This window comes from Pleurodeles waltl, chromosome 10 (genome assembly GCF_031143425.1).
Source record: "Pleurodeles waltl isolate 20211129_DDA chromosome 10, aPleWal1.hap1.20221129, whole genome shotgun sequence".
Classification (NCBI taxonomy): domain Eukaryota; kingdom Metazoa; phylum Chordata; class Amphibia; order Caudata; family Salamandridae; genus Pleurodeles; species Pleurodeles waltl.
In genome coordinates this window covers 202,895,516-202,909,225 of record NC_090449.1, presented here as the reverse complement: position 1 = coordinate 202,909,225, position 13,710 = coordinate 202,895,516, and the positions used below count along the sequence as shown (strand labels likewise).

Below are 13,710 nucleotides of genomic sequence, written 5' to 3'. Positions count from 1 at the left end.
CACCGAACCCGGTGTGTTGTCCGGCTGTCTTCTCGCCCCCGTCACCACCCCGGGACCGCCTCGGCACGGAGCTCTCGCTCTAAGCGGCCATCTTGTTTCGTGGCCCGGCCACGCCCCCGGACATATTGTTTTAAAGGTGCCTGTGCCCATTACAGGGACAGGTGCTGATTTATGTTTTGTTTGAAGGTCCCCATTTGTAAGAATATTGGGGGAGCAGACTGTTGTTGACTACTGCCTGCTCCCCCTAGAGACTGCCCAGCACAACTCTCAAAGGTTAAGTCCATGTACAGTCTGGCTAGTGAAGTTAATTATCCATATCGTTAAGGATAATTAAATAAATTATTAATTAATGACACATTTGAAACTTTTAGTGCCAATATCTTCCCCCAGCACAATCGCCTGAGATGGGAAACGGTATAAATTATACTCCTGATTTCCAGTGTTGTGCTCCCACAGGCATATTAAGTGCAACTTACCTATTCAAGTAATCCTACCTTTTTTCCATTGGAATTTTTTTTTGGGGCCGGTAAAGAATTTAACAAGGAAGAAGGAAGCAATGTCCCTCCAATTTAGCACTGCATAGCGGTTGAACAACTATCAATCCACAACAAAATATCATGCGAAAGTGAAAACTGTAGAAATGAGAAGCAAGAATTTACAATGCAATAGGTCCCGTGTTTGCTCGAGTTAGAGCTACTAGCGTTGTAAATTTCTAACTGGAACTTTCTTGCCACACAAACTGAAAATAAAAAGTAAAACAGTTGAGATAAGCAAGCCGATTCAAAGCACCGCCATGAGCACGAAGGATAGAGACAAAAGAAGAAAAAAGTTCGCTCGTAGTCAAAGGTATTGGCAATAATGCAATTATCCATGTGACAGGGTCGATGGCCAAGGCAGTAACAAAACCACTCTAAGGAGGGACACACGTAAAGCAGTTACCAACGAAAACAAAGGATTTTTGAAAGGCAAGCCCATGAACGTGAAATAGTGATGGGCGTGCGGTGGGCTTGGTTAAAAGCCCAGATACATACCAACATGTCGGAAAAGCAGCACTTGCGCGCTGCTATGCTCTACTTAAAAAGGAAATGCCATGCTATTTTGTGGAGTTTATTGGGCAGCTCCTTAAGAAAGCAGATGCTCCCATTGTGCAACTCTCACCAATCCAATAAGCTCCTGACTCAAGGAAGTTCTGATCTCAGGTGCCTTCTGATGTTTACAGTACCATTTAATTTGTAAAACTTTTATATTAGATTATAACGTAATCAGTACTGTTATGTAAATACCAAAATAAGGGATGTGGACAGGGATCTCTAAATAGAAAAAAGAACTGCATGCCTGACTCTATTGCCAGTCTTAAAATCACAGTCAAGTCCTTTCTATCTTTCATTCTAAAGAATTCTCCAATAAGTCTCTCCTGACTTTGCAGTAATCTTCAGGCTGCTCATTGTTCTCTGCTAGTCTTTTTCCTTCCAAGCTAGTTTAACCTTGCAGGGCATCTAGCAACTCAAAGGAATTTCCTGACAATCTTGTGAGTTGTGGATCAACACAGTGCATGCCTCATCTACTGTTCTAACTGTATGTGCTTCCCATTGAACATGAAAATCAAGCAAAACGAAAAACCCTATATCTGATGTCAAATCTTTACGACATTGCTTTATAATTTCCTTCAGTTCTTTTGAGGTTTGCTGGTAGAATAATTGGTACATCCTGAAATAACAGTATTTTGTCAATCTTGAAGGTGATGATGTTTTGATTGTTGTCTGGGCCTCGAAATTTTTCTTGTACTCGGGAAAAAATGCAGTTTCATTAAGATATCCAGCACCAGATTTTGTCTGATTTGAAATGCTGAGTACACTTGAACTTGCGAGATATGATGGAACAATTCCGGCCATAAAATTCAATTCTCCGTTTGTGATCCCATAGTGCACTAGGTTCCAGATTTGTACTTTCGTACACTAACCTGTTTATGGGTTGATTTGAGGAGGGGCAGAGATGGGGTATGGGCGCTGCTGAAAGGGTTGAGAATACCTGTTTCTGGGGAAGGTTCATCGACAATATTTTGATGGTTTGGACTGGCTCAACAGAGGAATTTCTTGAATTCACAAGCTATCTAAATTCCAACAGATATAACATGTCATTTACAGTAAACTATACTAAGGATAAAATTTAATTTGTAGATGTGGAACTTCATGTTGAGGACAAAAACAAGACGTTTACCAGACTTTTCAATTTCATGGCATTGAGTCAGTTCATCTGGATGCCATAGGGGGGAATCATGAACTGAATTGAGGAGGCAGGAGGCATTATGAATTCTGAGTTTGAGAGCAGTTGACAAGGGTCTTAATATTGACAATGAACTTCATTATTTCTTGGGAGACCAAGTTTAACTCAGTGGGAAACATCAACTTGTTTTGTAATTTTTGACTGTATGAATTATTGTCTGCCCCATATGCAGTTATGTCTTGATATATCTTACATACAGGTCGTGTGACTGTGTACGGGATAGGGATAAGATGGTTTCAGGGTTATATTGTTTTATTAACGAACAGCTTGTTACATAATGCAAACTATCCTTGATATATTGTAATTATATGAAGGCGAAATGTATAACAATCTTGAATTGTATATCAAGTGTGATGATTGGCTGTATGGTACAAAAAACGTAATCAGCTTCTTTTAGTTGCAATGTTCTTGAGGTGTTGCCAAGCACGTAATCTAAATCTTTGATGTGACCGAAAGTCACTTCAATGTTGGGATGATACTACCACTGTCACTCTGAGAAACTGTGCTTTCCTGTTCTTCTCTTTCCATCATCATTTTAATTCTACTTATATATTCTGAAAAATGGTATCTACTATGCATATGGTGTCCTAAAGATGAGGTTCTGCCATTGTTGGTTGTTGCTGAGTGGTATTAAATCCATTATTCTATAGTTCTTCAAGATGTAAATATTGACATTAGCAATTCTAATATGCCTGCCACTTTTCACTTGACATTGTGGATCTTTTGTGGTGCAGTCCAGAGCGGTACTCTGAGGCTGATAGTTACTCCGTGAGATGATTGTTTCTCCTTGTCCAGGCTTGAGAACATGCTAGTCACTATGGCGGCCACATGACATGCTGGCTTTGTGAGCCTGGGTTAGCTCAGATACTGGTTTTGCTGGTAGTCCCTCATTGGTGTTACTGATATTACCTTGTTTAATTAATTATGGTGACCATGTTGTACGCCTTAACTTGAGCTTGTGGTACTCCACATGCTCATTTGTACTACTTTACATCTGGATAAAACGGTCAGTTCAGCTAAATTAATTGCGAGACAGTGTTGATTACCATTTTCACATTTAGCTGTTCAATGGTGGTTGCTGCAGAAATATGATTTTCCCTGATCTCTATGTCTTATAAGGATGCTTATATGGACCTATAACATATCAAGATGGCTGCTGCTTCGGAGTCTGGGACACTCTTTATACTAGTATTATCGTTAATCCCTTTTTGATGTTACTTACATTCTTCGTTGCTATAAATACACCAACAAAGATGGCAACTGTGTTGGACTCCAACAGTTCGAGCATGTGGTACTCAGCATGTTCATTTAATTTGACGGAGTACTCTGCATCTGTAAGGCTGATGCTATACTTTTATGGGGTACAATGCAGTTACCTTTCTTCTTATACAGTTTTTTGCTTATACTTATTTTGAAATAAATGTAACTTAGACTTTACACTGTGCAGTTAAAGGCCCCACATAGAAATGCTCATTACTCTACCATTGAGACGCTACATTCGATTTTGATCTCTTGGCAATGAAGAGAGTATTGAATGTTAAGAGAATTATGGCATTCACTATCTTATTCCTAATTGTAATTTAATTATGTTTGGCCCTCTACTATTTGGCCATGTGGTATGGTTACTTTAGCCTATGGCTCCGGATGGAGGGTGCCTATATGATGATCCTATCAGGTTATAAGTTAGATGGAATTCTGCATTATTCTATGATTAGACTTTAGGTGAGTGGTTATGGATTACATGCTCATCTTTTGTGAGTACTTTATGCTTGAGTTTTAATTTGATCCTTTGGTGATTTTTATGTGTTCTAGGTGATGACGATTTGGTTTCCATTGCCTGGCTAGGCAAAGTATTAGATACGCAAGTGCAAGGTGAGCATTGGGTATCTACCTCTATCTTTGGTGTTACTTTGCTGGTGTTTATTAACTTTCTTCTCTTCTGTGTATACACTGGCCTTATTCCTATGAAATTTCTTTTTCTCACTTGGTGTTATGTGGAGCTTGACAGTTGGCCACTTTGATGGATTTATGGGCAATGGGGTGTGGTGTATGGCCCTGTTGTCACATTAGGTGGTTTTCGTGGTGAAGGTATGAATATCTAGTACATCTTTGACTCTATCTTAATATTCATATTTTGACATTATAGCCCTGATGAAGTCTGTTGCTATATTGTCTACACAGACAAGACCCATGTTGGCTTTGGATGCTGTTATGGTTCTCCTGTACTGAAATTGAAGACTGTGAAACTCATTTGGTGGATCGTTTAAACTGTTGTGCCAAGTTTCATAAGAATAAAGAAACCCTTGATGGAAGAACTGCTACAGTATTATGCTGTGATTTACTACTGGAGTGCTTGAAATCTTATTGCACTCTTTGAATGCATATTTTATTTTGCAACTACTATTTTAGTATGTTGTTACAGCAGTGTCATTCTTTCCAACAGTTCATCCTGTGCATGACCCTGTTCCTTTAAATTATTTTCCCCTTGTTTCATCTGAGATCTCATCTGAGATTCAACATTTTGCACAGAACTATCAAGACCTTGCATGGACTGGTTATTGTGCTGTCTCAGGACCTGAATTTTTCTTCTTGAAGTCTTACATTAGCAGTTGAATATCATATCCTACATCAATTTCTTAAGCATCTAGTCTCAGGCTTTTGTATTTAGGTTGTTAACCAGGTAAACAAGGTTTATTCAGAATTGTCTCACTCTTACCTTCTAATCCACAGAGGACAAGCTGGTATTCTTTCCACGATCTTGCTAGTTCATGTTAACTAGTGTCTTCTCATCACAGTATCGCAAAGGGTTAGCAGGTGGAACAATTGCATATCTAGTATCTAATTGTTGGAGTGGAGTTTTTCAGATATTTCAAGTTATAACAAAAGACGGTGGCAAATCCTGTAACCCCTGATTTAGGAACAAAAAAATGGTCAGTGTAGGGGAAGTGTCAGCCTTGACACCCACAGCAAAATTCACCCTCCCAAGAGGCAAGGTACCTACAGATTGATGTTATAAAAAATTCCTTCCTTTTTATTATACTATAACAATCAAACTAGTTAAGCGACCCCCAGCAAGACTTTGATTGTTATAGTATAATGAAAAGGAAACAATTTTCTATAAAATCAATCTGTATGTATCTTACCTCTTGGGAGGGTGAATTTTGACGTGGAAATGGAAGTCACAGCTGACATTTCCCCCGCACGGACCATCTCAATTTATAGTCATTTACCACTTTCTCAGTCGTGTGAGATATGTGTTCTGTTTATTATTTGCAAGACCATGAAATAACTCCTTATCCCCAACAATGTTTTTGATCCTCATACATTGAGTTGGTTTACATGAAGGACCACTTACAAATTGTCCCTTCTGAGGAGGGTTGAACATTTGGTGTTGCTAAACTGTGTACCTCTTCACATCACAACCAAGGTTGCTACTGCTAAGTTGATTTAGTGACCGTAGCCAGGCATCATAGCATTACACATGAACCAGTCTCATATAAGCATAATGCCTCCTCCTACCCTTTTGGCATGAGCCCTAGACTTTTACTGCCTGGGAAGAAAGGTAGATATTTTCTTGTGGCAGTGGCACCCAGCTAGACAGGGCAGACATTGTCCTCAAGTCTGTTATAAATTGGCAAAAGATAGTACTAGAGTTCTGTCTACAGTCTCATTCATGCCCTGTAATATTTATAACTTGATTGTTAGGTCACCACAACTGGTAGTGTGGCAAATTTAAAGATAACTTTTGGAATTTTGCTCACCTTTTTGTAAGATAAGACTGTACTAATAAACTTTTAATAACATTTTACTAGGGTAATGTCTACTAACATTCTTATATAATACGTAGAATTCCGAAATCCCTGTATAAACAACAGTCACTAATTTATGATTATTATTTTTTTCTTTTTTATAATCGGTGACTTGTAACTAAGTCACTGATTTTAAAGTAAATATGTCAGAACTCTACTACTATAAGGTTATTACAATTGAGTTCTGACATCACAGCGCCTGGTGCCAGAACCAGCAGCTGAGGTGAAAAGCACGTCACATCGCAGGGTATAATTCGAAGCAGGTGTTTAAAGCAATAAACATACTGTTGCTTTTCTTTCTTCTACTGTATTTTAATAGCTTACAATGACAATCAGGTAGAATATGTTTTTTTACACTCTTTACAGAAAAGCCAGAATCTTTCTACATGTTTCTACATTTTCTGAGCTACTGCAGCTTTTGAAAAAATGACTTGTATTGAACTGTTTCTAATATCGGTATTCCATATCTAAAGGGTTTTTGAAGTGTTTAATTTTGCACTAGAAGTTTTATTTTCATTCTTCGTTTGAGACATGCTTGCTCTTTCATATGAAAGAGCTATGCACCAAGGTTGTAAATGGTTTGTGGGAAAGGTGGTGGTGTGACCATGTGTTATATGGGGTAAAGTACCTCCTGGCCTTGTTCCTGTGTATGGTTATGGACTTCTCTGTGACTTGCAGTGTCCTTATGCTGTACGGCAGGGGGTACTTGATCCTTCATATCTTCTTGAGTATTTTTGCCTGTTTCTAGTCAGACTTAATGGTGAAACTGTGTGTCCTATTTTTTCCTTGAAGAAAATATGCATTGTTCAGAGATTTCAAATTACTGTGATAGCAACTGCATTTGAATGTGACATCAAATTCAGCCATAGTTTTTCACTGTACCTAGATTTCTAATAAATTCTTGATAGCAATGGTTTGTAATTTGAGTCATAACTAAATATTTTATTTTATTTGGACTTTAATAAAAATGTTCAATGCAATCTTGGGGTTTATTTCTTATATCATAATCACTGTTTTGCCATAATTTACTTGAATTCTGAATATGATCCTAATTGTATTTCCATCATGGAAGTTCAATCTTTGCCATTGTACAAAACACAAGCATAGCCACTGTTTACAACATTCCACTTGATTTGAGCTATGTTATCAATTTGATAAAAGCATCTAGGTAGTGAATGCTAGAAGAAAAAGGGTAGGAACACGACTGTCAAGTGATTTTGCTATGTAGCAATTTGTTACCTAATGACCATGACCTTACTAGTGGTCCTTAAAATCTGAGAACCCCATCTTATGCTCACAACCAACAGCAACGTTCCCTGAACACTGATAACATTCTTTGAGAAGTATGAATCCCGACTGGCAATGAAGGAACAACTTGTGAGGACATTTCCACCGCGCACTTGTATTTGTTTGGTAACATGGGCAGCCTCTTGTAACCATCTTTCTCCCACTTTCATCTCACATGTACCCACCTGTGGTGTGCTTGCACCGGAGCAAGCAGTGTGCTTGTATCGCAGATGCACCGATGGTTTATCAAGCAGCGACAGAGAGAGAAGAGGAAGAAAACGAGATGAGAAGAGGAAGCTTTCAGAAAAGTGAAAGTAACCTAATTGTGCTACTTCCAGACTGTGTGGTTCCTGGGCCAAATATGTGAAACGCAGCACTTTTGTTGTGGCACCCATCTTAGAGACTGACATCATAATGTTGGGTGTTTACTTGCTGTTTACCTCAAAACGGGGCGATGCACGCTCATAGTAGTAATGAGGTTCTCCTTATCTATGCTGACATTAGAGAGGTTTCAGCTGTGAGGTTTTTGGCAGGACCAGTAAATATAGCAAATGTTGGGGAAAACAAAGTCATTTTTATTGTGCTGAGTTAATGTGCTGGAGGCAAGAAATTCCCTTTTAATAACTGATTTGTTACAATATCAACCATTTAGCTTACTTACTAAAGAACTGCACTGTTTGTTTCTGTACGTTTGTTAGGTACCGTGAATGAATGAAATAGAAATTCTTAGCCTAAATGCGTCTTGTACATATCAAAGACCAGAATCCGTGGCAGGGGTCCAGCAAATGATTGTCATTATAGTCAATTATTTGTCATCTTTCAATTAAAAATAAGCAAGAAAAGCTAAATCTAATGGAATCTATTCAAATTGCACAGGTTACATGATTATTATAATTATTTTCCTGCATGTGTTTTTTGTTTTAATGGCTCTTTTCCCTCGTTGCTGACAGCCTTTCATTTACATTTTTGTATTTTAAAAATTAATCAAGACAAACGATGTTACTATTATTGGAATTGCTTACCTCGAAAACTTTGTTGAAAGCAGAAGCAGTCAGAAAAAATACGGGCTGTGTACCAACCACACCATGGTCTCTGATGTCAGAGTAAACCAAATAAGGTTTTCTTTCTGATGTTAGCATTTCCAACTCAAGGTCAAGGAGAACTTCCAGTAAAACTTTTTTTGCCACCAAGGGATCGATTAACCGGGTGCCTCTGAGGCTGTTTCTAGCCTTTAATGTTTCGAGCTTGTCGTGATTGATAACTTTTTCTATGATGTGCCTCGATTATGAGTGCTCCGTGTTTAAAGATCACTGCACTAGCACCATTTTGGGGCAGATCACAAATACAAGAGGTGCAGAGTTTACCTCACCTCGTAATTATCAGGTGTGTAAAGTGTTGTAGTGGGAGCTGTGGGTATGCTCAGTGTTGGTTGCCATGGTGCCCTAGAATCTGATGAGGCATCGGACTCAGGCGGCAGCTGTGGTGGCAGTTATGCTAGAGCAGGCAAGGGAGCTTCACCTATGTGGTTGGCTGTAAATAAATTGGAGCTTACATTGAAGAAGTGCAATGGATTTACTTACATTTGGTGATGAGCACCTGTTCTACGCATCAGCCAGCCAGAGTGAAAACGGACCCAGCTTGGTGGGCATTGGGAGATATGAAGCCGATTACCAGGAATTTTAGAGTACCATCAGACGCCGTATTCAGAAGACCAGCTGTGTCATCAAAACAAGCTGTGAGTACTGTAATTACCCCAGACTGTCATTACCTAGGCGCTGCCCACTGTTTAGCATTTAGCCCCAACAGTGACAGCACATGCTTTTTCGCATCTTCCAGACAAAGCAGGGAAGTGAAAGAACACTGTTTTTGGCTTGTGCAAGAGGGAGAGATCAGCTGATAGGATGATGAAATGCTGATATCAGAGCATGCAGGCAGATCAGTGGCAAGTGCCTGCTCACTCCTCACTGGAAGGACCAGCACTGAGCACTGCATGTAAAAGAGGGGCACTCCTTTTCAACATTCGTGAGTGGACTAACTTACTTAGAGGTATCAGAATCAGGGCAATTAAAATATGTCTCTTCCAGATAAAGTATTACAGAAGGTAAGTAATTGGTTCTTTTAGTACAATGACTGATCAAATGATCAGAGATCAGTTGATTGTGCCTACAAAAACAAAGGAATGCAGGAGAGGTTGTGGGCTGCGAGGAATCCAACTTTGCAAGAATCAATTGGAATTGCGAAAACTGTAGAAGAGTTCAACCATTGTATGAGGGAAATGCAACAAATTGAAGCTAGATGTGAGGAGGAAGTCAATGTATTGAACAAAAGGGAAGGACGTGTGAAGTTGGCTAAAAGTTGTCTAAAGGCTTGGGTGTTAATGAAAAACAAAGTGTGGAAAAGACAAAAGAGAAGGCATACACAAATAGCAATAAGTCAGGGTATAAAGGATGTTATAGGTGTGTAAGAATGGGGCACGCTGCAGACTAAAAGGGCTGTTTTGCATGGGATAAAGATTGTCACAAGTATGGAAAGAAGGGTAATTTGGTAAGAGTTTGCAGAGACATGACACAAAATAGAGTGTCATTTGTAGAAGAGGAAGACATTACACCTGAAATAGTGCTTTGTATTGAAAATAAAGATGGAGCGAGAGTACATAGGCCTAGAGCTGAATTTGTAGTGAATGGCATTTCAATTGAATTAATGATGGATCCAGGATCAGTATATACCATTGTTCCTAAAAAAGTATTTGACCTGAAATGGCCAGGTATGACGTTACAATCTAGTGACGTTCAATCCAAGGGGTATGGTAGAGAAAACATACACATTGTAGGTTTTGTGGAATCCAATTTTGAGTTTAAAGGAAGGACGGCAGTAGGAAAGGTGTATGTGTCACAGAAGGGCCCTGCAATTCTAGTTTGGGTGCAGCAGTATTATCAACATATTGCTTTGGACCCCGAGTCTAGTGAGCAAGTTTTGGTTGTTCAAAATGAGGAGGGATTGAAAGTTATACTGGAAAAATTCTCAGAGGTGTTCAAGGATCAAGTGGGAACATTGAAGGGTTACATATACAAAATAAAACTAAGAGAGGGATCGAGTTCAAGTGGTGTGTGAAAAATCCCATAGCAGTTCGCAGTGAAGTGAAGAAAATGTTGGGTGACATGCACAGGGATGGAATTATTGAACCAGTGAAAGTATCAAAGTGCTTTCTCCAGTGGTGATCACAAAGAAAGGGCATAGCTTCTTAAGGTTTTGTGTGGACTTAAGAACTCTAAACCAGTGCATTGTGATGGATAGTTTTCTTCTTCCAAGTATATTGGAAATGGTGTTGTTGCTCAAGAATTTACTCAATATTTCACCAGATTGGACTTGAAATTTGCATGTTACCAGATTAAGTTTCAGTTTAAAAGTCTTCATTTTGGGTTGCCATCAGTTTCAAGTGTTTTCCAACATATGATGAGTAAGTTGTTTGGAGATGTGGCCAATGTGTGTTACTTCCAGGACGAAAAAATGGGTTTTGGTGCTACAAGGGTGGATCATAATAGTGCTCTGGTTAAAGTGTTGAACATGCTGAACGAAGTGGATTTGAAACTTCGAAAAGAAAAGAATCCGTTTTTATTAAAAGAACTTATGAAAAGAAATAGAGTACATGGGTTATACCATTTCTGAACAAGGGGTCAGGCCCAAGAAAGACCAATGAAATCTGTTTGATTAGCACCGACCCCACAGGGAAAGGATCAGTTGCGTTCTTTCATGGGGTCGGTACAATACTATGCAAAATTCTTGGCGAATTTTGTGGAAAAAACTGAGGCATTAAGAGAAATACTGAGAAAGGGAAGAGTTGTGTGGGGAGACAAGAGTGAGTATTTATGAATGTCAAAGGTGAGATAACCAACTCTGAAATTTTGACTCGATTTGATCCCAAAAACTGGAGTATTCTAACAGTTGATGCCAGTGCTCATGGGACTGGGGGAATTGTGTCACAGCATAAGAGTGGTTTGGACAAACGGGTGACATTTGTATCAAGATACCTAAGTCAAGTCAAACAGAACATACTTATTCAGTGATTGACAGGAGCTTTGGCAACTGCATGGGGCATTGAATATTTCTGCATCAATCTTTGGGGAGTGCATTTTACTTTACGTACAGATCACAAGTCGTTGGTGAGGGTTTTGCAACTGAGAGGTACTGGTAAAAGCCTCAGTCAGATTTTCGCAATTTGCATCACTATTACAAGAGTATTGACATAAAGTGGGGTACGTTGCCAGGTGAAAAACCGTGCAAACGGATTATTTTTCACGGTTGCCATTGAGTGTAGAACATTATGATGTAAAAGAAAGTGAGATGGTGTGTGTGTGTGTGAATTAGCAAGTGTGGAAGACCTGTTGGAAGACTAGTTTGAGTCGGTCACGCATGAAGAATAGGAGGCAGCTGTATGAGATGATGAAGTTTTAAACGATCTGACGAGGAGCATTCGGGAAGGTTGGAAACATGAAGGTACAAGCGTCTCTGTGCAGTTATGGGAAGTTACAAGAAGTGTTAAACAGAGGGGCGACAGATGCGCATTAGTGAGCAGTGGTGAAATGTACATACGTCTGGAAGGGGTAAGAAAGAAGTTGGCGATATTGGTGCATGAAGGCCATTCAAGACAATCTCTTGAAGGAGACGTTTTAGTGGCTGTGAATAGACCGTGATGTGAAGGATTGGGTTGAAGGATGTGTTTTATGTACAGAGAGTAAGGAATGTTTGAAGATGGAAATGTGAGGCATGGCTTCATTGCATGATGGGGGAAGTGTATGGCTGAAAGTGTGTTTGAACTTAATAGGCCCCATAGGTTATTTGGATGAGTCTGGAAGGTTTGCAGTGATAATGGTAGACATATTTTCTATAGTGATGATAGTGGAATTTGTCACCCACTCACCTGCTTCCAAACGCAAAGATGATGCTTGACCCCTAATCCCTGGTGGGGCAGCTTAATGAAACAAGTAACAACCGTCTAGTTCCAGCAACTGCTCCTAGGAGAGAAAGGGAGATGGGACAAAACAAGAAAAGATTAACTTGCGTCACTGGGGGGGACTGCTCTGATGTCTTGTGCGCTGCCTAGTAGGATTGGGACTCCCTGGATCTTGTTATCCCTATGCAGGTGTGGAACACTAAAAACAACAAAAGGCAATATTAGCTATAAGTCCTCAACTTCAAATGATCTATCAATTGTTTACACTATATGCACACTTACAGACATCTCCATAAATATTGCATGATAGAGAGCAGAAACCATTTCAAGGATAAACTGGAGATTTTCTGGCACTCCGGAACATAAAAGTTATATTCAAACTTGAATAGATTTTTAAGCTCTAGAAGTTTCACCCCAAATATTAGATACAATTTGTCAAGAACACAGTGGCAAACTATCAGTTTGGGTAAACGTCAGGGCACTGCAATGCAAGAGTCCAGAACGCTGGGCCTTATGAGGGTTAATACTCAAACAATGTCCAATGTCCAAAAACATACTCATGCCTTCACGTGAATCAGTCTTTGAATTATTTGCTAACCTATGGATTAGTGCGCACTAACCTGAGGGGAAAGTACTTAGCCTTATCTACTACTTTAACTGGAATCCAAAAACGACTGGAGGCTCCGTGCAAGAAACTCTAGAGGAGGCGGAATCGTAGATCATGAAGGAAGACACTCGAAGCGTTGCTGAAACCAGGATCACAGGCTCATCAGAAAGGCTTTGTAGACTAGAGCACTGGAAGTTCCTGGCAACTTAGGAAATGAGTGCAGGGATGAAGCTTGCGAAGGACTGGAATGAGCCCAAGTGCAGATGCAGGTTCAGAGGCGGTATTTATGCTGGAAGAAAAGAGTGTTCCAGAAGGCATGTATACCACTTGGAAGAGTGGAATATTCTAATGAACCTGGGGAAGATCATGTTTTACATTCAACGGATATAAGGCCTTGCAGGTGACAGGAGCAAACGATAATTGACAACAATTAAGAAGAATAACGGAACCCTGAGTGCATGATGGTACAGTTCAATGGGTCACAGTGGATAGCATAACTTGTCCTAAAATACACATGATAATCTGCAGGTGCAGAGCAGACTAAACTTGCTTAGCAGCAGAACAGGAGGGTTAGTGCTGCAAGCTTCCTGGGAGGGGGGTCATGGAGTGCTCAATACAGAAAGGTGCCACAAGAAAAGGATTACTTGGAGTGCTCAGGACACGGAGGCGCCACGTGGGAATGGTGACATGAGCCCTGCAAGTAAACCCATGGCACATAGAGCACAAGATTGAGTTGTGACAGAATTTATGAAGAATGTAACTTCTGAAAGTGG

At 39.8% G+C, this 13,710-nt stretch overlaps 1 protein-coding gene across 2 annotated transcripts in view; it reads left to right on the top strand.

Annotated features, from left to right (window-relative positions):
• The window catches only part of SNX29 (sorting nexin 29), a 1,353,458-nt gene that overhangs the window by 366,522 nt on the left and 973,226 nt on the right, over positions 1–13,710 (top strand). The window contains exon 12 of one of the 2 annotated variants that reach the window (XM_069210178.1): positions 4,096–4,155. The exons of the other annotated variant lie outside the window; for it this stretch is intronic. Coding sequence (XP_069066279.1) covers positions 4,096–4,155 — 60 coding nt within the window. The remainder of the gene's footprint in view (positions 1–4,095; positions 4,156–13,710) is intronic. 2 annotated transcript variants of the gene reach the window in all.